General features: G+C 53.9%; 8 protein-coding genes across 8 annotated transcripts; 4 read left to right on the forward strand and 4 right to left on the reverse strand.

The window, feature by feature from the left end:
* Positions 1 to 554: 554 nt before the first annotated feature.
* J4E79_006281 (uncharacterized protein) lies at positions 555 to 2,174 on the forward strand (the record flags this gene model as incomplete). The annotated part of the gene is made up of 1 exon (XM_049355152.1): positions 555 to 2,174. The coding sequence occupies one exon, from the start codon at positions 555 to 557 to the stop codon at positions 2,172 to 2,174; it is 1,620 nt and encodes a 539-aa protein (XP_049210548.1).
* Positions 2,175 to 3,530: 1,356 nt separating this feature from the next.
* J4E79_006282 (uncharacterized protein) lies at positions 3,531 to 4,615 on the reverse strand (the record flags this gene model as incomplete). Its single annotated transcript, XM_049355153.1, has 3 exons — positions 3,531 to 3,923; positions 3,995 to 4,461; positions 4,510 to 4,615. The coding sequence occupies 3 exons, from the start codon at positions 4,613 to 4,615 to the stop codon at positions 3,531 to 3,533; spliced, it is 966 nt and encodes a 321-aa protein (XP_049210549.1).
* Positions 4,616 to 5,855: 1,240 nt separating this feature from the next.
* Positions 5,856 to 10,868, reverse strand: J4E79_006283 (uncharacterized protein; the record flags this gene model as incomplete). The annotated part of the gene is made up of 5 exons (XM_049355154.1): positions 5,856 to 8,569; positions 8,637 to 8,903; positions 9,044 to 9,788; positions 9,846 to 10,080; positions 10,138 to 10,868. The coding sequence occupies 5 exons, from the start codon at positions 10,866 to 10,868 to the stop codon at positions 5,856 to 5,858; spliced, it is 4,692 nt and encodes a 1,563-aa protein (XP_049210550.1).
* A 1,112-nt stretch (positions 10,869 to 11,980) lies between these two features.
* On the reverse strand, positions 11,981 to 13,325 carry J4E79_006284 (Glycerol-3-phosphate dehydrogenase [NAD(+)]; the record flags this gene model as incomplete). Its single annotated transcript, XM_049355155.1, has 2 exons — positions 11,981 to 13,175; positions 13,267 to 13,325. The coding sequence occupies 2 exons, from the start codon at positions 13,323 to 13,325 to the stop codon at positions 11,981 to 11,983; spliced, it is 1,254 nt and encodes a 417-aa protein (XP_049210551.1).
* Positions 13,326 to 14,285: 960 nt separating this feature from the next.
* On the reverse strand, positions 14,286 to 14,958 carry J4E79_006285 (uncharacterized protein; the record flags this gene model as incomplete). The annotated part of the gene is made up of 2 exons (XM_049355156.1): positions 14,286 to 14,684; positions 14,734 to 14,958. 2 exons carry the CDS (start codon positions 14,956 to 14,958, stop codon positions 14,286 to 14,288), a joined length of 624 nt encoding a protein of 207 aa, XP_049210552.1.
* A 1,998-nt stretch (positions 14,959 to 16,956) lies between these two features.
* On the forward strand, positions 16,957 to 20,197 carry J4E79_006286 (putative NRPS-like protein biosynthetic cluster; the record flags this gene model as incomplete). Its single annotated transcript, XM_049355157.1, has 2 exons — positions 16,957 to 18,165; positions 18,215 to 20,197. The coding sequence occupies 2 exons, from the start codon at positions 16,957 to 16,959 to the stop codon at positions 20,195 to 20,197; spliced, it is 3,192 nt and encodes a 1,063-aa protein (XP_049210553.1).
* A 1,713-nt stretch (positions 20,198 to 21,910) lies between these two features.
* On the forward strand, positions 21,911 to 23,812 carry MFS1_1 (MFS sugar transporter; the record flags this gene model as incomplete). The annotated part of the gene is made up of 3 exons (XM_049355158.1): positions 21,911 to 22,171; positions 22,297 to 22,676; positions 22,735 to 23,812. 3 exons carry the CDS (start codon positions 21,911 to 21,913, stop codon positions 23,810 to 23,812), a joined length of 1,719 nt encoding a protein of 572 aa, XP_049210554.1.
* Positions 23,813 to 24,669: 857 nt separating this feature from the next.
* Positions 24,670 to 26,508, forward strand: J4E79_006288 (uncharacterized protein; the record flags this gene model as incomplete). The annotated part of the gene is made up of 1 exon (XM_049355159.1): positions 24,670 to 26,508. The coding sequence occupies one exon, from the start codon at positions 24,670 to 24,672 to the stop codon at positions 26,506 to 26,508; it is 1,839 nt and encodes a 612-aa protein (XP_049210555.1).
* Positions 26,509 to 26,836: the final 328 nt, after the last annotated feature.

The raw sequence follows: 26,836 nt of genomic DNA on the forward strand, positions 1-26,836 counted from the left end.
CAATGCCGTCGATCCGTTGTCCATGGCTCTGAATAGTTTAGCCTATCCGCGGACATAACGCCGTGTAGGGTGTGGAGATAGGGTGAATACGCTGCATACGGCTGTAGGACCGCCTGCCGCTTTGCGCCCTCGCATCATAGGTCTAGGCATGCAGCCCTTTCGCGTGCGGAGGGTCGTAGATTTCTGTGTCCGTGATTGCGACGTAAGCCTTTGTTGCTATTCACTTTAGACGAGGCATCACTTCTTTCCTTTCTCTCAGATCTACTTTCCATATCTGCCTAGAACGCTTTGTGCTGATAGTTTGACTTCCGGACTGTCGATCTACGAACTGTTCGATTTGTATCCCGTTCTTGCGGTTATTCCCAGTCGACTGTCTCAGTAATACCGTATATTCGGTAAGACTTGCTTCTCTTTCCTGGCTGCCAATGTACGCAGTAATCTAACACGAGTACGCCACATCAGTGCGTACGGCACGGAAGGGGCGAAGATGCGTCACGGTGTCGAATACATGCTAACGACTCCTCCTTCAGTTCACTCCATATTCAACGTCCACAATGGCAACGCCATCGTCATTACCAAACCCCACGCGGGATGCGCAAGATCTGCCTAACGGACCTACCAAAGAAGCATACGAACAAGGCCATGATGCAGACAGCAGACTACCTGAGGATTCATTCTCCAAGGACCCAGAGAAGGGCATCGACAGCCATGCCCATTCAACACACACAGACGAGCGAACAATGTCTAGCATCGCCCCACCAGAACAAGAACGAGACGCCAACATCGTCGACTGGGACGGGCCAAATGATCCCGCCAACCCTCAAAACTGGACGGCGAGAAAGAAATGGGGTATCATCTCCGCACTGGGTGCCTGTACCCTCATCACTCCCCTCGCATCCTCCTTCTTCGCACCCGGCGTCCCCCAGGTCCTTCGTGCTTTCAACGAAACCTCCAACATAATGGCCTCGTTCGTCGTCTCAGTGTACATCTTGGGGTTCGCCATTGGACCTCTGATCATCGCGCCCATGTCTGAACTCTACGGACGCATGCATCTGTACAACATCTGCAACGCACTCTTCGTTGTCTTCAACATCGCCTGCGCGTTATCCAATTCCATGGGCATGTTAGTGGGCTTCCGTTTCCTAGCGGGGTGTGCCGGAGCCGCGCCCTTGACTATCGGAGGCGGCACAATCGCCGACATGTTTCCTCCTGAACAAAGAGCTGGTGCAATGGCCGTGTGGGCCGTCGGACCACTTCTAGGCCCTGTCATCGGACCTGTATGCGGAGGTTTCCTCGTGGAGAACCAATCCTGGCGCTGGGTCTTCTGGATCCTCGCCATCTTCGGCGGCGTCTTCGGCGTCATGCTCTTTTTCGTTGGCCGCGAATCCTACCATCCTACTCTTCTCGCTCGCAAGACGAAGGCCCTTCGGAAAGAAACTGGGAACGAGAATCTGAGATCAAAACTTGCTCAGGATCTGCCGCCGAGGGAGATTTTCATTCGCGCTATTGTGCGCCCGATGAAGATGCTCTTCCTTTCTCCCATTGTCGGTCTCATGTCCCTCTACGTCGCTGTCAACTACGGTATCCTGTATCTGTTCTTCACGACCGTCACGTTTGTTTTTGAGGGCCAATACCACTTCTCCTCCGGCGCCGTCGGACTATCCTACATCGGTGTTGGTGTAGGCATGTTCATTGGTATGGTAGCCCTCGGTATCCTATCCGACAAGATCATCGTCAAGCAAAAGGCCAAAGGAAACGTCAAGCCTGAACACCGCCTTCCGCTTATCCTTACCCTACCCGGTGCCATTGGACTCCCCGTCGGTGTTTTCGTATACGGATGGACGACATACTACAAAGTCCACTGGATCGTCCCTATCATCTTTACCTCGTTCATCGGTCTGGGCAATCTGACGGCTATGATGACTATTCAAACCTACCTCGTTGATGCGTTTACTGTCCACGCTGCATCTGCTATCGCAGCGAATACCGTTCTCCGCTCCATGTTCGGTGCCTTTCTGCCGCTCGCTGGATTAAACATGTATGATGCTTTGGGGTTGGGGTGGGGAAATTCTCTACTTGGGTTCATCTCTGTGGCGTTTATCCCGGTGCCGATTCTATTCAAGTACTATGGTGAGAGGATCAGGACGAACCCGAAGTTTCAGGTGCAGCTTTAGGGTGGTGGGCTCAGCCAATATAGACAATTCTCACAGCATTGCGCGGCGTTGATCATGCGGTAGAACAATACAGTTTGGAATGTCTCCTGTTCGAAACATATCATAGGGACCTCCTATATTTTGCCTGCTGCCTCATATTATCCATACTGCAGCTTGTGGCTAACATGTTTTTTTGGGGTCTCAGAGCTTTGCGCTGCTGGTTCGCGAACCCCAGCGTGTAGCGTGGGGAACACGACTGCGACTGCTTCATCACCGACCCTCCTGCCTGCCCTCAAAGTGACCTCAGCACCTGCCTTCCCTCTCTTACCGAGAACAACGCACACAATGGTGCGGAAATCCCGGTCAGGCTGCTTCATCATCGGTCGTATTGAATGTCGCGTGTATTATCCCAACAATTGGCCTTCCTCTCATCAAGCGCGCACCCTCTCGACCTCGGGAAGTCGAACACCAAAACGCAAGGTGCGAAGTTGGAAGCTCGATTCCTCCTGCTCTCGAAGTAAGCCAATGTCTTTTCTTTATCTCAACAAGTCTGAGATGAAAGAAACTTTCATGGTTAGCTGATTGCACAATGCAGCCCGATAGTTGTTCCGTCGGGGAGCTACGTGTGGTGCTAACACCAACACACATATGTGTTCCTCTGAGACCCTCTTCAAGTTTAGCGTTTATACAAAATAATGGGTGTGAATGATAACTGACCTGTTCTGTAGGAGTTGCGAAATTCTTTTTTTTCTCTGGGATGTTGCCTTTTATATCGCCTTAGCTTACGTAGGGCGCGGTGGCTGTGATCACTATCCCTTGGTTCGTATCCACTAGAAGACTCAATATCCACAGCGGTGAGCCAGTCATAGCTTTCGTGATCTAAACCGTGGCGACCTCATCCAACAATTTGAGGTACCGAGGTCAGTACCGAGGATAAGATGACATATATATTTGTGTACGTAATATAGGGCGGCAAAAAACCTTGATGTCTTTGTTCATTGCTTTAGACGCGGCTGTAATGCTCATGTAGTTATCCGCGGATTACAGCAAGTACCTCGTGGGCCAGTTGAGATGCAGTTTTATATCTTCAAGATGTAGAACTAACGTTGGATGGAGTTACTACGATATAAATTCTGGAAGAAAGCCTATAAGAAATTGTTCGAGAATAAGCAAGATAGAGAGATGATTGAGCACTGCCTTCGCGACACAAGTAAATGGCTATGGCACCTCTATTTAGCCTAACTACATATCCATCTAAAAGACCTTAGCAATTGTTGAAAGTGCAAAAAGGTCTAGCTATACTACAAAAAGCGTGCAGAGTATATATCCCGCCACCAGACCCACCGCCCTACAACTAACAATTATCCCCATGTTCATCTAGCCAAGACACTGGACTGCGACATCGCCTCCTTCTACGGGAATCCAGATATCGTACTGGTTGCCGTTCTCGTCCGCGACAACGTAGTGATCAAAGTGCGGCAAGAAGACCATAAAGGCCTCCTGTGATGTACTGCACGACTTGCTTGGATCAAACTCAATCGTCCGGGTGTATTCCTGACTGAATTCCATAGATACTTCGATGCCAACGGATGCAGTGAAGATGTCAAAGAAGCCGACGCTTAATTCGGCACTCACGCCGACGCTGGTGGAAAAGCCTTCTGTAGTCGACCACTCGGTGGATACGCCGGGTGAGGTGATGCCGCTCATCCGGTTGCTGACGCCGGGTCGAGTAACGGACTTGGACAGACCGAGGACAAGCACTTCTTCTTGCTATTGTCGGATCGTGTTAGAAAAAGGCAGTAAAATTGGTAAACAGGGGCAAGGATGGACTGGACACTCACTCTCTTCTGGATAGTAGGCTCGGATTGACGCTGGATGGTTTCGTTCCTCACCGTCTCCCAGAAAACCTCCATCTCCTCTATCGTCTTCGAGTCAACTCTTAGTTGCGGCTTAGCAGAGCGAGTCGTGGTGCGGATGGAGCTGCGTCTAGCGAAACTTGCTGGGACGGCGCCGGCTTCGACGTATTGGTTTGAACCTGCCTCTATCTGAGCAGGGCCTGGGGCCCGACCGCCAGACCCCTGAGGCTCACACCACTGCTTGATCAAGCGATAGTATGTCGGGCCGCTGATGACATTCAAGTACGAGTCCTGGCCATCGCCGCGGGTGTTGCATACAGCGATGACGCAGTTTGCGTCTTGTCCGTCCGAAAACGTCGGATCGGAGAAGATGTTGCAGGCCCCATCTCTAATTGGACGGCCACCATTGTAAGGGCTTTCCGTCCAGTCAATGTTAGCTATGATTCTGTCGCCTAAAACTCGATTAGTTGAGAGTCGTGTAACGCCAGGCGGTTACTTACAAGAATCATAATTTGGCTCCGTGTATGAGTCGCATTCGTAGACCAGCTGCGCTTGTACGCTGGATACGCCAATGACGGTCAAAAGAGTAGCGAGTTTGGCAAGCATATTGGAAAGTGTAATCCAGTCTGTTGAACTGATGGGAAGATAGTGCTTGCCTTGAGTGAAGCAATGCTGATGAGGATACTGAAAAGAAATCTGAGAGACTTGAGGGCTTTAAATACATATTCTCGTAGCATGGCCTTCATCTAATTCCCGTCCATTATCATGCCTATGATGCGCTAACCTGCAGATTCTATTGGGAAATCCTTCGTGGTGTTCGCTTCCGTTCTCAATAGCCCTTCACGATGCCCATACCATTTGCCACATGTCGCCTAGGTGCTGGCTAAAAGCGTTTGGTTCGTGTAATAGCGGTCGTTCATGGTTGCTTCTGGATGTTGATTCGGTGCAAAGACGAGTGAATGTGTAAGGCCAAACGCCAAGATATATAGTAAGTTACGCCCTGCCAAGTCGGAACGGGACACCCGTTATAGTCGCTTTTAGTGTGTATGCGATGTGAACAAGTTCGCGTCCTTCACATCCTTCGCATCCTTAATGACGATTTAGCTGTCCTCTAGCTTCTTAGCCGCATGGGAACCGTGCCGGACCGCCCGCAGCACCGAACCTGTGCACCAAATGCACGCCATCTCCATGAGCCGTTGGAGCCTCAAGTGACAATAAGATTCTTCATCAGGATCGATGTCAGCGAAGAAAAGGGCGCGCCGTTGATGTCTACGACCGCGTCTAGCAACATGAACATAAGAATCCGATTCTCGCGGTCAACATTGCTGTCCTGCGGCTTAAGTGGTTAGAAGTAAACGTCTTCCACTCCGACTGAAAGCCGCGGAGCTTTTGACAGCAGCAATCGGGAGAACGGCAATGATCCTTCTGAACTCTCCACCAATATTGCAAGGATGATGGTTTAGTGTGGTGCTGTTGGAATAAGTGGATAGAAGTTCCTGGATACTGTTCCCGAGGACATGAATGCAGAAGGCAATTATGGTGTGGCATTCGTAAAGGTGGGCCTATTGGCCCACTGCATTCATCTGCTGTATCATAGCCTGCTGGTTAACAAACCTGCAGTTGCATGCGTCGCAATCAGTATCAAAGGACATGTTGACTTGGTTTTTGCGGCTTCGTTGGATGCATACATCTGTGAGATGGCATGCACAAACCGACGCAATACTAGCGATTGAATAGGCCCTTTGATGAGATGACTTGGGACGTGACTTTGCGAAAACGTGAACATTATAATCTAGATAGGCTTCTGACATCTCTCTCTTCCCCGCTCTCACACGAATTACGGTACTTATTGTGCCTTCTCTTCACTCTTCTTCTTCCCACTTAGCATGCCCTTGATCTTACTAACACCCTTGCCCAGGCCTCCAAAGACAGCCCCGAAACCAAAGCTCCACCCCTTGATTCTGATGCTCCAAACGAAGAAGTAAACAAGCGCCCAGTTGCTAATGCAAAAGGCAAGGAAGATACCGAAGTTGCGCCATTTGTCGCTTGCTTTGATGTGGATAGTAGCAAGGTAGTCGTTACCCACGGAGTATGGGCAGTATTGGCAACCAGTCGTGGCGTCGGGATTGAGGAGGTATCCTGGAGAAGCTGAAGCAAAAGCGCCGGCATAGGAGGAACAGGTCTGGCCTGGTGGTGCGTCGAAGATGGCGGTCTCGCTCTCCTGACATTCAACCGGTATACCGTTCAAAGTAGCAGCGAGAACACCGCCAATCCAGTACGTTGAAGGGTTTATCCAGAACATCCAATACTTCCAGAAGACGGGCATCATGTCGTACGGCCGTACAACACCATTGAACAGACCAAACATGACGAAGAAGAAAGGCAAAACATTCGAAATGACCGTAAAGCTCGGCGCAAACGCACAAATCCACTGACCCCAGCTGGAAATGAACAGGAAGAACAGCATCGTCATCAAGAAGACGTATCCCGACGTTGAGCTGTCAGTGGGTAGTCCAGTAGGGAAGTACCACAGAATCCAATACAACACACTCGACACAATGGCAATGGGAATCTCAGCCACCACCTGCGCAGTGGTGAAAGCGACCCAGCCGTAAATGCGAGATGGAAGTTCGCGAGCTTGCCATAGTGCCATGTTTTGGTAGAATTTGGGTACGACGGCGTTGACGATGGTGGGGGGGATGAGAATGATGAGGAACGCGGTGAACATGCGGTTTTGCAGGTCGCCGATGGAGTTGCCGAGTTGCCAGAACGTAAAGCCGTTGAATATACCGATGATCACTGCGACGAAGAGCTTGCCGTAGAGGTACGACGGATCACGCCAGTACTGGATGAAGGTGCGCTTGGTAAGCATGGTGGTCTGCTCCCAGACACTGGCCGCGAACTCGGATTCCTCTTCTGCCCGTTCTTGGTTCTGGTTGGAGACTGTCTTGCTGCGGTCGGCCTTGATGCGATCGATTTCCTGGAGCATCTGCTTGTTATTGTCGGAATTGAGCCATTCTTCATTCCAGTTGATTTTACTGCCGTCTTTGCGCTTGACAGGTTTCGCTGCAGTCTCCAGAATGAACTCTGCCACGTTTTTACTAGGCGGACACTGTACGCCACGGTCTCCAAAGTACTTGATGACGTCGGTTCCGTTCTCGCCTACGGGACCGAAGTAGAACGTGTTGCCACCGGGATTGAGGGCCAGAATCATGTCGAATTGCTGAATCAAGACACTGCTGGGCTGGTGAATGGTGCAGACAATAGCCTGGCCTGCCTGAGCGAGCTTCTTGAGGAACTGAACGATGGAGTACGCCGAGTTGCTGTCGAGACCACTCGTCGGCTCGTCAAGGAACAGTAGCAGCGAAGGCTTCGCAGCGAGTTCGACACCGATCGTGAGGCGCTTCTTTTGCTCAACTCCAAGGCTGGAAACAAGCGCATCCTGAATGTCCTGTAGTTCGAGCAGGTCGATAATCTTATTGACGTAGTCAAGCTTCTCCTTCCTAGGTGTTTTCTTATCCTGGCGCAGGATGGCGGAGAACTCGAGAGCTTCGCGGATTGTAGCAGTACCGTCGTGGAGATCCATCTGCTCGCAGAACCCAGTTCCTCGTTGGAAAGCCTTGCCGAGATCCTTGCCATCCACCAGGAACTCACCCGAGACAACACCGGTAGATTGTCGTTGCGATAGTGTGTTGAGTAAGGTGGACTTACCGGCACCAGAGGCACCGACAAGGGCGATCATAACACCAGGCTTTGCGTATCCGTTGACCTTGTTCAGAAGCTTGCGCTCACCTCCCTGATATGGGACAGTGTATTCGACATCCTTCCAGGTAAAGACGCTTTCGCTGCTCGAGATCGAGTCCAGCGCCTCCTCCTCTTGGTGAGCAGCGGTGTCTGAGCTCGCGGTAGACTCGCCAGCGACCACCTTTTCCTCATCAAGAGGAGCCTCTTCCTTAACAGCTTGCTTGGCTCGCTTGTTCTTGGCGAAGACCAGTGCACCGCCACCTGACTGCGCGAAGGATACCGTTTCGGTTGCGATCACCGTTACCAAAAGATATAGCACCGTGAAGGCTATCACGACACCGAAGTTGCGCCAGAGGTTCGACCTCGAGTAGTTGAAGGACACCTGGAGGTAGTCTGAGCCGGGCACGGTCCTCGAATTCGGCGGTGCACCAGTCAGACTACAACCCTGATAGGCGGGATCGACACCTGGTCCTTGTGGTACCAGTTGGCTGGGAGCGCACTCCATGATACGATCGGAAAATTCGTTTGCGAGCACCGATTCGAAAGAGTAAGCAACCGGATTGATCCAGTATATCCATCCAAACCAGATATAGTCCGTCAGAAGCTGTGGCTTCGGGATGACGTAACCCGTGTAGATAATCAGGAGGTTGAGTGCGATACCGGCAAACCGAACAGCGTCATCGATGGTAGGCGAGAGAGCAGCGAACATTCGGTAGAGACTTGTAACACAAAAGGTCGTGATGTAGATGAACAGGAAGTAGATGAAGAACTTGGACACGTCCACGTCCAGACCGGTCATGAAGTACATGATGATGGCTGAAATTGTTAGCAAACTTCTTCAGGCGCATGCATCCCATATGGGCTTCAGGAAGAAATGACTTACAGAACGGAATGACCTGTGCCAGTAGCAGCGGGAAGTCTTGCACCACACGCGCAATGGCGACAGCACTAGGGCGATAGAAGGCATAGTCCTCATGTCTCTTCACAACATTGCGACCAGAGACCGCCTTCATCAGCTCCGAAAGCTGGAGCCACCCGAGGAAGAGAATGGAGAAGAAACCAGAGCCGCCCCTTGAGAAAGCACCAGAGGTGTCGAGAGCTTGACCGTAGAATAGGGAACCGACGATGAGACCGTTGGAGATGATGATGACTTGACCAAGACGTTAGTAGATTATCGCGAGATGGTAAGAGCGACGAGTAAGCAAGTAGGTCCTCGCACCAGTTTCAAAAGACGTTTGAAATCTGGAAAGGTGACAAATACCTCTCCCTCATCGCGTTGGCGCAACTTACAGAACTTGGTATACAGCGTAGTCTGGTCACCCCATGTGAGCCAGAACTCGCGTTGAGTGCAAGCCAATACTTGGCGGATGAAAGAGACGGTGTATGGACTCTTCTTGCGGACCGTCTTACTCTTACTTTCCCGTACGGCGCCCTCGAACTCCTTGGCGTCTACATAGCCGCTGTTCTCTAGCTCGGTTTCGTATTCAGAGATCTCTCTCAAAACTTTCTTGTAAGCCTCACTCTCCCTGAAAGCTTTCTCAAGCTCCTCCGACGTCTTCGGTGCTTTGTCTTCAAAACCTTCACGAAACTGACGTTCAGTAGGATCAGTAACCGCCGTCAAAAAGTCAGCCGTCGTCTGGCGTTCCGGGCACTTGAACCCCAGGTCCTGAAAGTACTGCTTCGCCTCGCCCGCCGGCCCCTGGTAGATGCAGCGTCCAGCATCAATAACCATGACCTTGTCCATGACCTCGTAGATCTGTTCACCAGCTTGGTAAAGCGTCACTAGCGTCGTTCGGTTGCTGATATCAGTCATGATACGAAGTGATTTGGCGTAGTCGAGCGCGGTACTGGCGTCAAGGCCGCGGGTGCTGTTGTCCCAGCAGTTGACGGTGCTCTTCGTGGCGAGAGTCTCGGCGATGGAGACGCGCTTGCGTTCGCCTCCACTAACGCCACGGACGTATTCATCTCCTACTTTGGTGTATTTGGTGTGGGATATACCGAAGACCTTTAGGAGTGCCTCAAGGATGATGGGAATCTGTAGTTCATCATGTCAGTAGGCTTTTGGCGTGGAGTTTTCGCGCGGGAGACTGACCTCGTGCTTCTCGTTCTTCTTCGTCTTGTTGGTGAGGGCAAACTTGAGTGTTTGCCAGACGTTGAGATCGGCCATGTGCGAATCGTCCTCGGGGTTGTAGTTGACTTCTCCTCGGAATTGCTTCTTCTGCTTGCCGGCTGGGATACCTCCGTAGGATACATCCCCTTCCACGGCAGCGTACGACTCGCGATTGTTCGATATAGCCTTCAGGAAGGTGGAACATCCGGATCCGGGCCTAGTAAGCTATGTCAGTAGTTGTCACGCATACATTTCATACGGACTTGTTGCTCACCGTCCCAGGACGAGCATCATTTCGCCGTCCTTGACCACACCCGAAAAGTCGTTGATAAGCGTCCGCATCTGCTTATGTCTCCCTAACTTCAGCGCTGGGATAAAACCGGAGACGATACGGTAAAGATCAGGCCCAAAGGTGCCCAGAATCGCGTCGGGTAGCGTCCTCGCGAAGGAAGCAGTCGACCCTACACCCTTAACGGTGAGATTCTTGTAGATGACGCCGACTTTCTTGGCCGATTGACCGTCCTTGCGCTTCTCGAAGTGTCCCTCCCGCATGAACTCATCGAGCTCGAAGTCGTCTTCCTTTTCCGCAGCAACAATGTCTCCCGGTTCGTCATCTTCTGCATCGCCGGTGCCCTCTTCTGCGCGTGCAATGGATCCTCGACGATGACCCTGGCCCTGGCTTTGGCGTTTGCTGAGTCGACTTGTGGTCCTAGAAAGCGGGTTCGATCGTTGCGATTGCGCGCCGCGGGAACGCGACTTTGAAAGAGACGCAAGCTCTCCTCGTAGGACCTCGAGGTCCTCTGCTGCTGCCCGTGTATCAAGTCTTCCTGCGTCTTTCTCCCCCCAGGTGCCCGCGCGTCGTAGGCGGTCGCGATCTGGACTCTCCTCCTCGCTCTGGTGGTCCGGTGTCACTACTTCTTCTCTCCCATCGCGAAGGTAGTCGTCCTCATGCCATGGATTGCGTCGATTGTCTCGTTCTGCTGGTGGAATGGCGGAACCCCACATGGTGAATGAGGAATGTATTGGGTCTCAAACAGCTGTACTAGAGGGAAAACAGAATGTGGAGGTGCTGTGAAGAGACTCGGCAGAAGAAGCAGTCGCGAGGCTTACTTGCAGACGAATTGCTCAATCGGCGGATATTAAGCTTCCGCCGTTGAAGAGACGGGAAACAATGGGGTCCTACAGATAACGGGGACACCAGGCCAAAAAATCGGGAAGTTGACAAACCCTCAGGCAGGAGGCATCGGAGTTAAAGCAAGGCCATGTCGTCATCTTTGAGATTTGATTAACGATTGACGTGCCTTGCCGAGAAGCTAGACAGGGCTAAGAATGCGAAGCGCACCCACAATGAGCAAACCTAGATGCGGTTGAAACGGGTGAAGATCTAACTTTTTTTCGCATTACCAATCAATCCTTCCGCACACGATCTCATTCGCTTTACCCACTCAGTGGGTGTCCCTGCATATCGTTACCACAACACGAGTCACCGCTCACTCGTGTAAGGTGGACCATCTCGCATTCCTGACGCGTGTGTAGGCTGCAGTCAGGCGGTCTTCCACAAAGTCAGTGATCGGTAGCTGGGAGTGATCCATGTTCGGCATGATGTAGTTGGCATGGATGCTGCTCCGCGGACTCAAGCGCCAAACTAAACGTCGATCCTGCCAAGGCAATTCTAAAGTCCGATGCTGTTCGGAGGTACATGCGTCAGTCGGTTGCATTAACAGCGCGGCCGGGTGCATATGTCGTATCGCCTATATGCAGTGCTTATAAAGTTTCTATATGTTTGGAAGTATGCGAATATCCAGGAATGATCATTCTTGTACACAGACGCTCGTCCCCACTGTCAGAATCTGCCTGTTTGGGTGCTGCGGGTGTTGTACGATGGTTTGCTTATAAACGCAGGTGTGCTGGGAAATAACGCAACAAGCTCATTTGCATGGCCATGCAACGATTGCACACGGTACGTGGGTATATTGGCGTCGGGATGCACGATCCGACGAGATTTCAAGGGGAGTCTATTCTACCTAAAGGGGTATTCGCTTTCAAGTCTGGATGTAGTCTATCGAATCAAGAGCCCACCGCTATGTGTCGGACGTCTAAAGCCTGGGTTCCTCTAGTCATGGCTTCTTCTCAATGAGCTGAGGAATATCCTCGGGCTTGTTGTTACCCTCCAAGATATTGTAGACAGCGGTGAAGAGTGGGAACTCGTCCTCCATACCCTCGGCCTTCAAGAACTCGTTGACCTCATAGGCAGTACTGGTGCCCTGGAGCTTTTGACCGTTGAGCTCAGACTGCTCGATCTCATAAATGGTCTTGCCGCGGGCGATGGCCATCTTTGCGCAGCGGAAGTTGCGACCGCCCATGCACGAGGTCACAACATCGGCAACGCCACAACTCTCTTCAGTGAAGGTGCTTGTACGAGCACTCTCTCCGAAGAAAGCCTTGCCAAACTTGACCATCTCCAAGATACCGACACGCATGACCGCTGCTTTTGCGTTGTCTCCCCAGCCCAGGCCGTCCACGAAGCCTGCAGCCAGCGCAATGATGTTCTTCAGCGCTCCACCCAGTGAGACACCAGCGACATCGTTAACGATGTGTACGTGGAAGTAAGGGCGATGGAAGAGCCTTCGAACATTCTCGTGCGATAGAGGGGGGTACTCGTTGGGGAGAGCAGTCAGATGCGCCGAACGCTTACTGGGTTTCTTCTTACTGGGGTCGATGAGATCAACATGAGCAGTAAGATCAGTCTGCGAGGCACTCGGCGAGCCGCTGGGGGTAGGGTTGCGCGAGTCCATTGGTGGCGGGTCGTACGCTACTGTCGTCTCAGAGTACTTCTCTTGGGCAATCTCGGAAGCGATGTTGGCGCCCGATAGGGCACCGCAATAGATGTTGAGCGTCATGCCAATGGTCTCGGACATGAGTCGAATGCCCTTCTCGCTGACATCAACACCCTTTGTACAGCAGATAGCTCGCGCATATGGCAGAATCTTGCCGACCAGCTGCTGGCTTGAACGTGCAATGAACTGATGTGGGAGGACGAAGATGAGCATGGTCGAGTCCTTGCAAGAGTCGGGGAGATCGGGGTTGGCGACGACGTTGGACGGAAGCTTGATGTTGGGGAGGTATTTGACGTTCTCGTGGACTTTATTGATGATTTGCGAGAGCTTCTCGGGCTTGTCGGAGCCGCTGTAGTGAGGCGAGTCTTTTGGGAAGGTGTAGTCCTCCTCGAACACCCACATCTGCACGGTCTCTTCGAACAGCGACGGATGCTCCTTGACGTTCTCGGCGACCAGCTTGGCCATGGTGGTGCCCCTGTGGCCGTTAGCTCTTGATCCCAGCGGCTGTCCATGGCTTGCGCGTGGGAGCCATCTCCCCTCGCACCGGAGCTGATGCAACCACATACCAGTTGCCGGAGCCAACAATCGTCACCTTGTGCTTACGTCCAGCACTGAGAGTCGCCATTTTTGTCGAGTTATACCGTCTTCTCTGAAGATTCGTCGTGTATGGAGCGTGGATCGGTTCTGCAACTCGCTTGCGCAGATTTTGGCGTAGGTGATGATGGGGAGTGACGTAGTGAGTAGGTGAGTGGGCCGCGAACAAGAGGAGTCTCGAGACAGCCACGACCTTGTATTTATGATGTCTAGATGCAGTCAGTAGGGAAATGTTGTCTGCTCGGGGTGCGGCTTTCACCTGCTGTCTTGGTATCCGCCTGGCCTCGGCTTCGGAGCTGACTGTGAGCTTGTGATACGGCGATGCCGAAGGCTGGGCTTTAGTCAACAGGCGGGCTGTTGGCGGTGAGGCGTCGTGAAGTACTGAGCAGAGAGCGGCTCCGACGGTAGAGTCTACTTGATGTTGGGTCTAGGAACGATTTCGGAGACGTGCGTCATGTGGGCATGGGTTCAACTGCATAACGCTTATCGTTCTTGAGCTTCGAGCGCTGATCACGCATTGACCAATAGGGCGACGGTCTAGCGCTACAGCTGACAACCATGGTAGACTACACGTCCCTGCGCAAACCATGGCAGTTGAAGATGCGGGGAAGACGCGACGCGTCCCCATGTGCACAATCACCAAGCCTGCGCATCGGCACATGTTGGTGGATGTGATGCGCGGATGTGGGAAAGCATCACTGAAACAGAACTAGACAGCGCAATGGCGGTACTGGTAGTATTGGGTATTACAAGTCGTGTGTCCTTTCATAACATCGCATTAAGTATCCTCCTAAACTCCCGTCATCTCTCCTCAGCCGCCGTGAACAAATAGATAGCAGTGCAAGCAATGTGACGCCAACGTCGAAGCGCTGGGTACGTTATGCCGTAACTCCCGATATGTGGTATCGCCATGCGAGTATCCGTGACGCGAATCCATCCTCATTACCGTCCAACTGGGACCGGCCCGCAATCCATCTAGAGTATTGCCAGCTTACAAGGCGAAGCCGAAGAGGGCGAAAAGACCACCGGCAAGGGCAGGTGCGCCGTACATGGCGTTGCGGACGGCAGCACCCTCGGTGGGGGTAGAGGAGGCTCCGCTGGCGGCGGCATCGCCGGTGTTGTCTGGAGAAGAGCCGCTGTTGGTGGCCGAGGGGCTGCCAGAGGAAGCGGCACCTGAAGATGTGGCGGCGCCGTCGAACTTCTGGGTACCGCACTCGGCGTCACGGGCCTGCTCGCACTCGAACCGGGCAGCAGCGTCGGAGCCGCTGGCGGTGACACACTGATCGTACCAGTAACGGCACATCTGGCCCTCGACGGACTGCTCGTAGTTCCCCAGCGCAGAGGTGATATCAGTCTCGTTCCTGCACTTGCAGTCGAACTCAAGCGTTTGCTAGGCATGTGTTAGCGGAAGGATTGCACGTGGCCGTGGGTACACCAACAGAATTGCAGTTGTTGCCCTGGCTGGCGACGGAGGACTGGCCACCGCAGGCGGAGACGCAAGTGTTCTGGTTGGCGTTGCACCACGCCTGCTTGTCGTCCTGGGGCACCGAGCCGGGGTCGACGCTGCAGCATGGGATGGGGGTGTTGTAGCTGCCCGTCGAGTTCTGCGCAGAGGCGAGGCCGGCGAAAGCCGAGGCGGCGACGATGATGGAAGAGTAGAGCATTGTTGTGGATGGGGCAGAGAATATCAATGCCTGCGCGATACAGAGTCAGCGGGAGATCGGCAGCGGTGGAGCGGGCGCGGGTTGGGGCTTGGGAGGAGCAGTGAAGGGGGCAATGGGCGCACTATATGGAGAATGGCTTCGGGCGCAGCACAGGTGGGACTTACAGCGTGATTTAATGCTGGTTTGGGTGAACGGATAGAAGAGGCGGGTGTTGCTGGGGAGGGCAGGAATATATGCTGCCGCGCACGGGCTGGGCAAACAGCGCTAGCCGGCCGTGCTTGCCTCTAGCAGCTAGGGCAATTGCACCTCGAGATACGCTCAGACGCGATCAAAAGCTACCTGGGCGACTGATGCGAAAGCCGCCCGCTAGCAAATTGCTCATTTGCAGCGCCGTTGGGGCAAGGCCGAACATCCGGACGCTGTTGCGCGCGCCGGGCACGCAGCAGCAGCCTCGCGAGCGGCCATGGTCAGCGTCGCCGTGTGTGTTTCAGGCGACGACTGACGCCAAACCCGTCACGCCTCGGATAGAGCCCCCAGCCAGGCCCGCCGTGGTTGGCTGCGCGACATACCGCCCCGCGCCGATGTGTTGACCTGCTTGGCTCACGACAAAGGAACATGGTCGCAGGTCAACGCGCCTGTGCATCGCCTTCGCTGTGCAAACCCCATCGCCTGACGCGCACGGGGCTGCTCAGAGACGGTCAAGCATCGTCTGGCGGGCCGAGCTCCACTCCTCACCAGCGGCCGCCCAAAAACAACGGGCGCCTTGCACCATGCTCACCGCACCCTCGACGTCGCACAGTTTCAGATGCCATCGCATGTCGCAGCAGGCCCGGCGGCTCTCGAGCAGCAGAAACATGCGGCATAGCCACAGCAAACACGGCTGCCGTCGCTCGAGAATGCCGGATCCTGACTTCCGGCTGCGACTACCTAGCGTATTGCCTTGCTGGGTGGCCCGCATATGCTCACTTCCTCGGGCCGCACAGACGAACGACGTATCCACCGGCCCAATGCATGTGGGCAGTCGGCACCACCAATCACGGCCCTTGCCAAATCTGCCTTAAAAGACGCACCATGTTCCTCGTGAAGCTATTCGCATTGCCACACACCGCCGCGCTGCTAGCTGCACCTTTTCCCCACCTCTGTCCCAAAACATTGTCTTGGTTGCGCCGCGTCGGATATAAGCCCGTTGGGCGGAGGGCGGAGAGGCGCTGGATGCGTCCAATGCTCCAAGCTTGTCAGACATGCCAGACATGGTGCCGCATTCTACATATGAGGCACGGTACGCCGTCTGGACGTCGCCAGCAGTGAACACTCGCCGTACAGTATTGCAACAACTCAACATCCGTGACACGTCGATAGACACTAGTCACTGGGTCGAGCATTGAGGCGTCGACGTTGCCCGCATTCGCTACCCCAGAAACACGATAGTCACTGTGGCGTTGCCAGTACACGGTAACACCTGTCGTAAGCCGATTACGCGGGTGTGCGACGCTCTCCAGCCGTTGTCGCACGCAGAACATTCTCGAGCCTCTTTTAGCCGTCTCGTGACGCCGTCTGCCATCATGACCCCCTCGCGGGACCGTACTCACTGCATCCGATGCGATCAAGTGGCGGCTCGCTTTGGAAGGCTGCATTCGGTTGGGCATGACCTGGTTGAACGCATGGTTCGTGCGCGCAGCAGCTGACCTATCGTCCCAGAGCTTACAGGAAATCAAACACCTGCTGCCATCGTGAGGGTTTGTGTGCAGCCTCATCTTTCCATCAGATGTAGTCGCATGTGTGTTGTACATGCAGTAGCTTGCCCAAGGAGCAGCTGCAGGGTCGCTACTGCCTTTGCAGCCAAGATGATGTCATGACTAATGGCGCTTGCATTGTCGCTGTCACTGTGGCCGCAAACATTGCACACGCCACTTGAAGCTGACGCATTCAAAATCCAGTCGCACAGGCTATTGGACCAGATAGTCCTGTCTACCTGGGCATTTCGTTATGCGCCCCAAAATGCAGAACAACTACTTCGTCTGCACGCTCGGCCAAGCGGCAGCCCTGAACACCAATCCGAAGTCCTACCGAAACATTAGCGAGTTCCTCAGTCAGCAATCCCAGCATCATCCATTACTCCCAGCTGTTGGCTTTCCTATACCACGACCCAACCAGCGGGAATGGGACTACCGCGTCCTCTCGTTTGCAGACGTTGACCAGGGCACCAACGTCTTCGCCTCGCGCCTCACAACTTGCCTTGGCACATCTCGCAAGCTAGCGACTGTAGCCCTGTTGTGCCACAGCTCTCCGGAATTCCTCTTCACTTGGCTGGGTCTGATCAGACTAGGGTACTCCGTCCTTCTGATAGCACCACAATGCCAGCCAGCAGCCATCCTGCATCTCTGCACAGCGTGCGAGGTTACTGACTTCTTCTACGATGTTGCCCATACTGAACGGGCCCAGCAGACCGAGACGCTGGCAAGAGAACAAGGGACGCTGGGGCTACAAGTGACGCTGTTACCACTGAGTGGTGCAGAAGACGTTCTCGATGTGATCCAGACCCCACCAGAGAGTAGCGTCGAACCTCTTCACGTAGATGAGGGATCCATTGCGTACTTACACCACACGTCTGGAACCTCGTCAGGCCTGCCGAAACCGATCCCGCAATCCCATCGTGCGGCTATTGGCGTGCTTCCGCATCTCCCCAAGATTCCTGCCCTAGCATCCTTCACTACAACGCCCCTTTATCATGGCGGCATCGCGGATCTCTTCCGGTGCTGGACGAGCAATGCTATGATCTGGCTCTTCCCGGGCAAAGATGTACCAATCACAGCACGCAACATCTGCGAATGCCTGGATGTGGCCAAGACGTACGCGGGGACGGAAGGTTTACCCAAAGTCAAATACTTCTCATCCGTACCCTATGTACTTCAAATGATGGAGGCCGACGAGAAGGGTCTACAGCTGCTCCAAGACATGGATATTGTGGGCGTTGGAGGCGCTGCATTGCCAGCAGAAGTGGGCGACCGATTAGTAAAGAGCCGTGTTAATCTCATCTCCCGATTTGGGAGTGCAGAGTGTGGCTTCATTCTGTCTTCATATCGCGATTTTGCCGCCGACGACGATTGGCAATATCTGCGGAACTACAACCCACCGAAATTGGTAGAGTTTGAGAAGCGCGAAGGGGACCTAGCCGAGCTTATTATCAAGCCCGGATGGCCACATATGGTACCTTGCAGGCTCTTATACGACAAGACGACCGGCTGACTTGGAACAGGCCAAACAAAACCGATCGGACGGATCTTTTGCAACTGCCGACTTGTTTGCAGCACATCCGACTATTAAGGACGCATGGTTGTACCATTCGCGAGCAGATTCGCAACTCACACTGATAACCGGAAAGAAATTCGATCCGGCGCCCCTGGAAGACGCTATCGCGACTTCTCCTTATCTCGACGATGTGCTGATATTTGGCAATAACAGACCCTTCCCAGGTGCTCTTCTCCTGCGATCAAAACAGTCAAGTAACATGTCAGACCAAGAGCTCCTAGGCGCCATTAGAATACAAGTCGAGAAGCTGAACAGCGAAAGCCAGGACCATGCAAGGATATCGTTTGACATGCTCGTTCCGCTACCCCACCAAGATCAGCCACTCGAGAAGAGCAGTAAAGGAACCATTATCCGGAGAGCGGCAGAGTCCCGGTTTGAAGACGCTATTAACAGCGCCTATGGCTCACAAGATTCCGACTCGTCACTTGAAGTAAGCGACGACGATGTGCCCCAGCATCTAATCGGCCTCATTCAGAGTATGACGGGTCAGACGGCGGAACTGAACAAAGACATAGATCTCTTTTCCTACGGTGTCGACTCAATCGCATGCATGCAATTGAGGACACGTTTGAGACGCTTGATTCCCAATTTTGAAGGTCAGCTCCCGATGAGCGTCGTTGAGGACTGCGGTACCGTGCGACGATTGTCAGACTATGTCTTACGGAAGAGGCATGGACAGAGCGACTCCGGTGGTGAGGACGAAGAGAAGCTGATGTTAGACCTGGTGAAGCAGTATGGCTCGTTCATGGCTTCAACACTGCGTACCGCTACCAATGGCTCCGTTGCGAAGAGGGGAGTTGACGAAGTGGTAGTACTAACGGGAGCGACCGGCGCGTTGGGAGCACACGTTCTAGACCTGTTGCAGAAAAGATCGGATGTTGAGGCTGTTTACTGTCTTGTCAGAGGAGCAGATGAGCATGCAGCAAGAGAACGTGTCAGTAAAGCATTGGAGCAGCGTGGACTAGTTAGCTTGTTGACCCCAGGAGCCGCGGATGGTAAAATCAAAGTCATACCGTCTCAGCTGAGCGAAGAACGTCTGGGACTGGATGAAGACGTATACGAGTACCTCGCCGAGAACGCGACTTCGATCATCCACGTCGCCTGGACTGTCAACTTCCGCCTGAAGTTGCGCAGTTTTGAGAAAGATAACATCGCTGGTGTGCGAAATCTGCTCGATCTTGCCCTCAAGTCACAGCGATCACAACCTCCGCGTTTCACGTACTGCTCCTCTACTGCAGCCATCATGAACGGTACCCTCGACGCGTCTGGTCAGCTACCCGAGGTGGTGTCATCTGAGCCCTCATCAGCATCTCCATTGGGTTATTCGCGTTCGAAGTGGGTCGCAGAGCACATCTGCCTTGAAGCGCATAATCGGACGAATCTTCGCGGATGTATAGCAGTAGTCCGTGTTGGACAACTCGCTGGGGATTCCACATCAGGGGTATGGAACACAAAGGAGGCATGGCCCATGATGTTGAGTACCGCGAGACTCATCAAGTGCTTACCTGATCTCGGTGATGAGCCTCTAGATTGGCTGCCAGTCGACGTTGCGGCGAAAGCGTTCCTTGAAGCTGCCGGTCCTCGCAAGGAACATGGGGAAATGCCAGTGTTCCATGTATTGAACCCGCACCACGAACCAAGCTGGACTCAGATGTTGCAGTGGCTTCAGAAGGAAGATCAGTTTGAGATAGTTTCGCCCAAAGAATGGGTAGAGCGTCTAGAACAGGCTGGTGACTCGGATCATTCTGCGCTGAAGCTGTTGGGGCTTTGGAAGGAATCGTACGGCCGCGAACTGACAGAGAAGACCGCGCGACCACAGTTCTCAACGACAAAGACGAGCGAGTCTGTACAGGCGCTGAGGAATGTCGAGCCGCTGGACAAGGAGTATGTCGAGAGAATATGGAACTGGATCCAGGAAAATGTCAAGTAGAATCGTCCACGGGCGAAATCAGGAACGCTGGGCCTGAACGGATTCACATTACCTGCCGTCGCCGCGGAGTAAGCTTAGAACACCATCAGGCATCCAACATAGACCAGGCCAGAGAATTACATGGCGACTTCAACACGTCAATCGGTCCTTTCTCTGCTTCCCCGTGCGATATGACTCGAACGTTACGCCCGCAGCATGACATGTGTGGTGTGACGTGCCTGCCAAACGATCAAGTGCTTAGCCGCGTTCAAAGTGCATGCAGATGTCGTGTATGGTAACCACGACTGAACATGAAGGCTGATAGCAAGATCCAATGACCGTGTAGGAAATGGTAAGCCAACACTATACGTGGCTGATAGGAACTCTCAAGAGGATACACTCGCGAAACCTACGTGCGCTCTGTGTGCAAAAACAAACAACGTAGTAGCAATAGCCTGAATCATCCTACCGCTCTACCAAGCTAGCCACCATGACACAAATCTACAACCCGCAGTGAGGATGCGTCATCTCCTCCCGTCGCATTCTCGTAAGCGACAAGAGAGCGCCAACTCTTCCACCCCGAACCCCCGATCTGTCGCCAAGCTTTTCTCGAATGCGAGTCACACGAGCTTGGCGGTGGACGGGACGGGTTAGCACTTTTTGGACTAGATCCACCACGGTGAAATTTAACCGGTATGGGTGGACGGAATTCTAGGCAGCTGCATCCTGTTGCAAGTGTGGTAATGAGGGTTGCGGACGAAAGCTGAGAGCGGTCACCGCTGTGCAGATACCCAGGTAGAGCGCGCTTGCAGTCGATGTGGGATGGGGCTGAGATGAGGTGCGTGAGCGCGTACAAAGGGAATGATGCACTGCGCCATAAACGCAACACGTGTGAGAAACATGCTCGTTCATGTCAGAACATCATCGCATAGACTGCATCGAAAATAAGTCGGCGCGCGCGGACTCCGGCATCCAAATAAAAGCTTGATGCAAACGGACACTAGCTAAGCCGCAAGATCGCTGCAACGGCGCGAAGCTTCGTTACCATGTTTCTAGACTCGAATCCAGGTCTTCGGTTCCCGACGGCCCCTGCGATGCAGTGACAGGTGCAAATCGCAAAGTCATCGAGTCACCGGTGTGAAGGAATGGGCGTCTGGGGGCGCGATGTTGGGGGTTCAGGCGGCCAGTGAGAAGGCGGATGACTCCGTGAGGGTGTTTGACGCGGACGAAATGTGGTGGCATGCTGCGATGGAAGCAGAGAGTCATCTCGGTGCACAGATGCCAGATACGATGTATGCGAGGGAGAATGGACCCTCCGAGACCCACTGGTACCAAGCTTTGTCCGGCAGCTAATTCTAGCGCCTTCGCAGCACGGAACGGGGGACGAAAGATTGTCTGCCTTCCATTTGGCAAGGAAAATGTCGGTTCCCTTGATTCCTTCAGCCCTAACTCCGCTCTCGTTACTTACCTCCTTTCTGGGGCCTGCAGAGTCAGGTAGTATATAGAGGCTGTGCTTTCCGCCCCCGTGGTGGTTCTTGCCTGCCTATCTACCAACGAGTCTTCCGCTGCTTGTGTTTACTTACTCCTCGCACATCGACGAGTTAGGCGATTGTTGTTTGCTTCCTTGGCGACTCCCGGACTTGCATTACGACCACTCTCTTCTACCATCGCATATACACGACACGCTCACTCTGTGCCTTGCCCATGAGCGCAAACCAGCTCCGCCCGTCCAGCATGACGGATTCTGAGAAAACCGCTGCGCCCAGCGTCCAAGCTACCGTTACCGACGAGAAGAAGGGTGCTGTCGAAACCGTTGCTCCTGCTGCTAGTGTAGCTGTGGATGCTGCCCAGCCCATCGTTGAAGAGAAGACTTCGCGACCCAACTCAACAGCCGAACCAACATCAGACGACGACGACAACTTTGAGTACCCCACAAAATGGAGGCTCACTGCGATTACCGTGGCACTTTGTCTATCTGTCTTCTGCATGGCGTTGGTAAGTTGCTTCCTTCTGTAATCCCCGGTTCCACGGCTTTGGTACGCCATTGATCGACAGCGGCTACACCTGTCAAACCAACCCATGAGATCTGCACGTGAGTACGCGCTAACGCCTCTGTTTAGGATAACACAATCATCGCAACAGCTATTCCTCGCATTACAGATCAGTTCAAAGCGCTCAACGATGTAGGCTGGTATGGGTCGTCGTATCTACTGACTACATGCGCGACGCAACTCATCTACGGAAAGTTCTACACCTACTACTCCATCAAATGGGTATACCTCATCGCGCTCTTCATCTTCGAACTCGGCTCGCTTATCTGCGGTGTCGCGCCAAACTCGACTGCCCTCATCATCGGACGCGCTGTCGCTGGTGTCGGAGCAGCTGGTATCTTCTCCGGAGCCATCTTGATCATCTCGGTCACCGTACCGCTGCGCAGTCGCCCTACTTACATGGGACTCATTGGAGGCATGTATGGTATTGCGTCTGTTGCTGGCCCACTGTAAGTTGTGGAGAAGACGTTTGGATCTAAGATCGACATGGACTAATGTTTGCTTTAGCATGGGCGGAGCCTTCACAGACCATTTGACTTGGCGATGGTGCTTCTACATCAACCTTCCCTTTGGTGCCGTTACCGCTGCCTTCATCATCCCCTTTCTCAATGTCAAGCGTCGTGGCAAGAAGATCACGGCTACATGGCAACAGCAGCTTCAGAAGTTCGATCTTCCCGGGACCGCGTGTTTCTTGCCGGCTATCATCTGCTTGTTGCTTGCGCTCCAGTGGGGTGGTAGCAAGTACGAGTGGAACAGCGGACGTATCATCGCGCTCTTCGTCATCTTCTTTGTCCTCATCTGTGGATTCATCACTATTCAGTGGTGGAAGCAGGAGGATGCCACCGTCCCTCCTCGTGTGTTCCTCAACCGCAATGTCTGGGGCAGCGCGTGGTTTGGTGCCATGTTGGGCGCGTCCTTCTTCCTCATCGTTTACTACCTTCCCATCTGGTTCCAGGCGATCAAGGGCGCGTCTGCAACCAAATCCGGTATCATGAACCTCCCCGCCATTCTGGGACTTGTCATCATCTCGATGCTTGCCGGTGGTGCCGTCACAGCTCTGGGCTACTACACTCCATTCATGCTCACCTCGTCCATCCTGATGGCAATTGGTGCCGGACTTTTGTCAACGCTGGAAGTCAACAGCGGCTCGCCGCAGTGGATCGGCTACCAGTTCATCTTCGGTGCTGGTGTCGGTTTCGGTATGCAGCAGACCCTTGTAGCTGTTCAAACAGTCTTGCCGGCCGACGACATCCCCATTGGTACCGCGATCATGATGTTCACCCAGACGCTCGGCGGTGCTCTCTTCATCTCGGTCGGCCAGAACGTCTTCACCAACCAGCTCATCAAGAACCTCGCCAGCATCGTGCCCGATCTCGATGCGAGCATCGTCCTCCGTACTGGCGCAACCGAGCTCAAGAACGCCATCGACCCCGAGTACCTCGGCGGCGTACTAACGGCCTATAATCTGACTCTTACCCAGACATTCTACGTGTCGGTTGCTTGCGGTGCCATGTCGATTGTCGGCGCGGTGTTCGTAGAGTGGAAGTCGATGAAGGGCAAGCAGATCACCATGGCTGCTGCTTGAACGAGTCCCAAGACCGGGGACTCTATTTCGACCTGTTGTGATGTCTTCTTGGGCGTCTAGATGCCTGTTTTGTATGATACCCTTTTCCAGCGGCATGTTAGCACCAGCATCTTGCAGCGAGCGCGGCGTTTGTCTTTTGGCATATACATTGTAATAGACGAGTGATGAATGGGAGAAGTGATAGACACGGCACTTTGCTTTTTGGCCTGATGTGCTGGCAAAGGCATGACGACTCTTCGCTCTTAGAAACCTGTAATTGAATAGATCAACACAATTGCATTAAACTCTTGGCCCGGTCGTTTCACAGCCACCAGCCACACCTCGAGGGCTTGTCGAGCCGGTCCCACCCGCCGTGACGTCAGCCCGTTTGTCGTGGTTTGACTCTTTTGGGACGTCACATGCAAGTCCCTTTCCCACCCAGGACGGCCGAGAAGAAAGTGTGTGGAGCCGGCAGCTGACAGGGGCGAATCAACGCAAAGGGCGGCTGGAGAGTGGGTGTTGGATTGGTCGCGCGGGCGGTTGGTGTTCAACGTCGTCAGGCTTTAGGCTGATGCTTAGCAAGGCTTGTTTTTTGCAGGGTCAAGCCTCCCACTGGCGATCAACACTCATCCTGCGCTGCGCCCGCCTTCGATTGCGCGTTCGGCGCTTCTTTTCCCAGCCTTGCATATTCTGCTGACGCCCGCCCACGCCATGCGCCTGCAGACTGCGCTGCTCCTGCGACGATATACATTTGACATCCACTGCTAGCTGGCCTCTGCCGCGCGCCACAGTTCCGTTGCGCCGAGACGCGACAACAGCCGGCAGAGCCCGCACGACCCGACGTCTTACAGACAGAGCCACCGTCGCGCATCGCGGCCATGGCAGAGGAGAAGGAACCGAGGCCTGAAGCCGCGCAGAACGGGCATGCGCCGGTCGTGCCGGAGAAGGAGGGCGGGATGGACGGCGCTGAGAGCGAGCCCCCAAAGCCGCAGAAGACGGATACGTCCGGCAGCAAGAAGAAGGGCCCGGAAGGAGGCTTCGACGACACGCCCATACCGCGCGCGCCGCCCGGCTATACCGTCAAGTTCACCCTCCACCGCGCCAACAACCTCCCGCTCGCCGACATCAACACGCTCAGCGCCGATCCCTTCATCATGGCGCAACTGTACACCGGCCTGCCTACGCGACACAAAGAAGACCCGCCGTTGACGCTGCGGACCCCGACAATCCGCCAGAGCACCGATCCCGTGTGGGACTGCGAGTGGGTGGTCGCCAATGTGCCCTCGTCCGGCTTCAACCTCAAGTGCCGCATATACGACGAAGACCCGGCAGACCACGACGACCGCCTCGGCAACGTGCACGTTACCGTTCCCTCCATAAACGAGAACTGGGGAGGCATACACGACCAGACATACCCGATCAAGAAGCGCATGGTGAGCAAGCGGGCCTATGCGCTGCGTGCCATGGCTGTGTGTTTCGGCAAGGCGCATCATATGAACGGCACGCTGAACGTGAGCGTGCAGGTGCTAGGCAGGACCGAGGATGAAAACGGGGGGCGCGCGTATACGATTGGACCGCAGTTCTGGATACGGCACTACTCGCCGCTCTTGGGACGCTTGCTCGGCCAGAAAGAGCCCAACAACGAAGGCCGGGTGTCGCGCAGGAACGGCAAGCAGAAGCCTGAGAAGTACAACTTCCAGTCGAATCAGATGCAGATGCGCGGTCCGGTTCCCGAAGCCATGTACCACCGCTACGTCGAGTTCAAACCTTTCGTTAAGAGCATGTTCACCGCTAAGGGCGTGCGAGGATTCGTCTTATCCAAGGCACTGCACCACCAGCACGCGCGCGTATACAACTTCGATCACGCCACAGAGTTCAAGGTTCTGCCTGCGCCTTGCAAGGAGTTCACGCAAAAGTTCCTCGAACTAGTCCACTACGATCAGGGTGGGAGAATCTTCACCTACGTCTTGACCCTCGATGCGCTCTTCCGATTTACAGAGACTGGTAAAGAATTCGGCATCGACATGCTGAGCAAGCATACCATGCACAGCGATGTGGCAGCTTACGTAGCATTTTCCGGTGAGTTCTTCATCAGAAGACTAAAGCACAAGGACCGCAAGCCTCCGGATGAAGGCGGGAACAACACATCCCACCCGCCAGGCGACATCGACGGCGGACCCCCCAAGGAAAGCCCAAACAAAGACCCAGCCTACTACGAACTCGTCATCGACAACGACTCTGGCACCTACCGCCCCAACGCCAAACTCCTCCCTCAGCTCAAAGAATTCATGTCCCAGAACCTGCCTGGCCTACACATCCGCACCCTCGACTGCCAAGGCGACGCCGAGAAGATGGAAGCCATGAAGTCCGAACAGCGCGAGCGCAAGAAGAGGGAGGGCCAAGCTGTGGTCTACACTCAGATCAGCAGAAGCAGCAGTATGAGTAGTAGCGACGAAGAGGAACTGGATCGTCTAGAGAGTGAAGGTCAAATGGCGCCCAAGCATCTCAGACACCAGGTTCAACGGGAGGCCGAGGCCAGAGTGGATGCATTGAAATTCCATGCCAAGGAATACCGCCCGAGTAATAACCACGAGGGGTGGAGGGGCGATGGCCATCCCGCTAGAGCCGATGACGGGGAAGTGGACAAGATGAGGCAGGAGAACGGAGATGAACCGGTGGCATCGCACGAGAGCACACAATCTGGTGCTAAGAGCTAACCTGCATACTCGACTAACGTCTATTCCTTTTCGTCCATCTGTCATCATCACGCCTTGTACATGGTTTCCTTGATACGTTTCCCAGCATATCATCTTCTTGCACTCGAGCTTCTGCTACTTTAGTGTTTTCTTTTTTCGTTGTGCTTTCTTGAATTGCATCTTGTCCGAGTTAAAAACGCTTGCAGCTGAAGAGAGCCAGAGAGAGAGAGAGGGAGGAAACATTACATACACGGACACTCTCTCTACCCCGAGATACCCGCCATCCTATATTCCTGTAGTAGAAGAGCTTAATTTCCTGCTATTATCAAATTTACCTGTTATCATTGTA

Source organism: Alternaria viburni (genome assembly GCF_023758015.1).
Source record: "Alternaria viburni strain BMP 2772 chromosome Unknown scaffold_12, whole genome shotgun sequence".
Lineage (NCBI taxonomy): Eukaryota > Fungi > Ascomycota > Dothideomycetes > Pleosporales > Pleosporaceae > Alternaria > Alternaria viburni.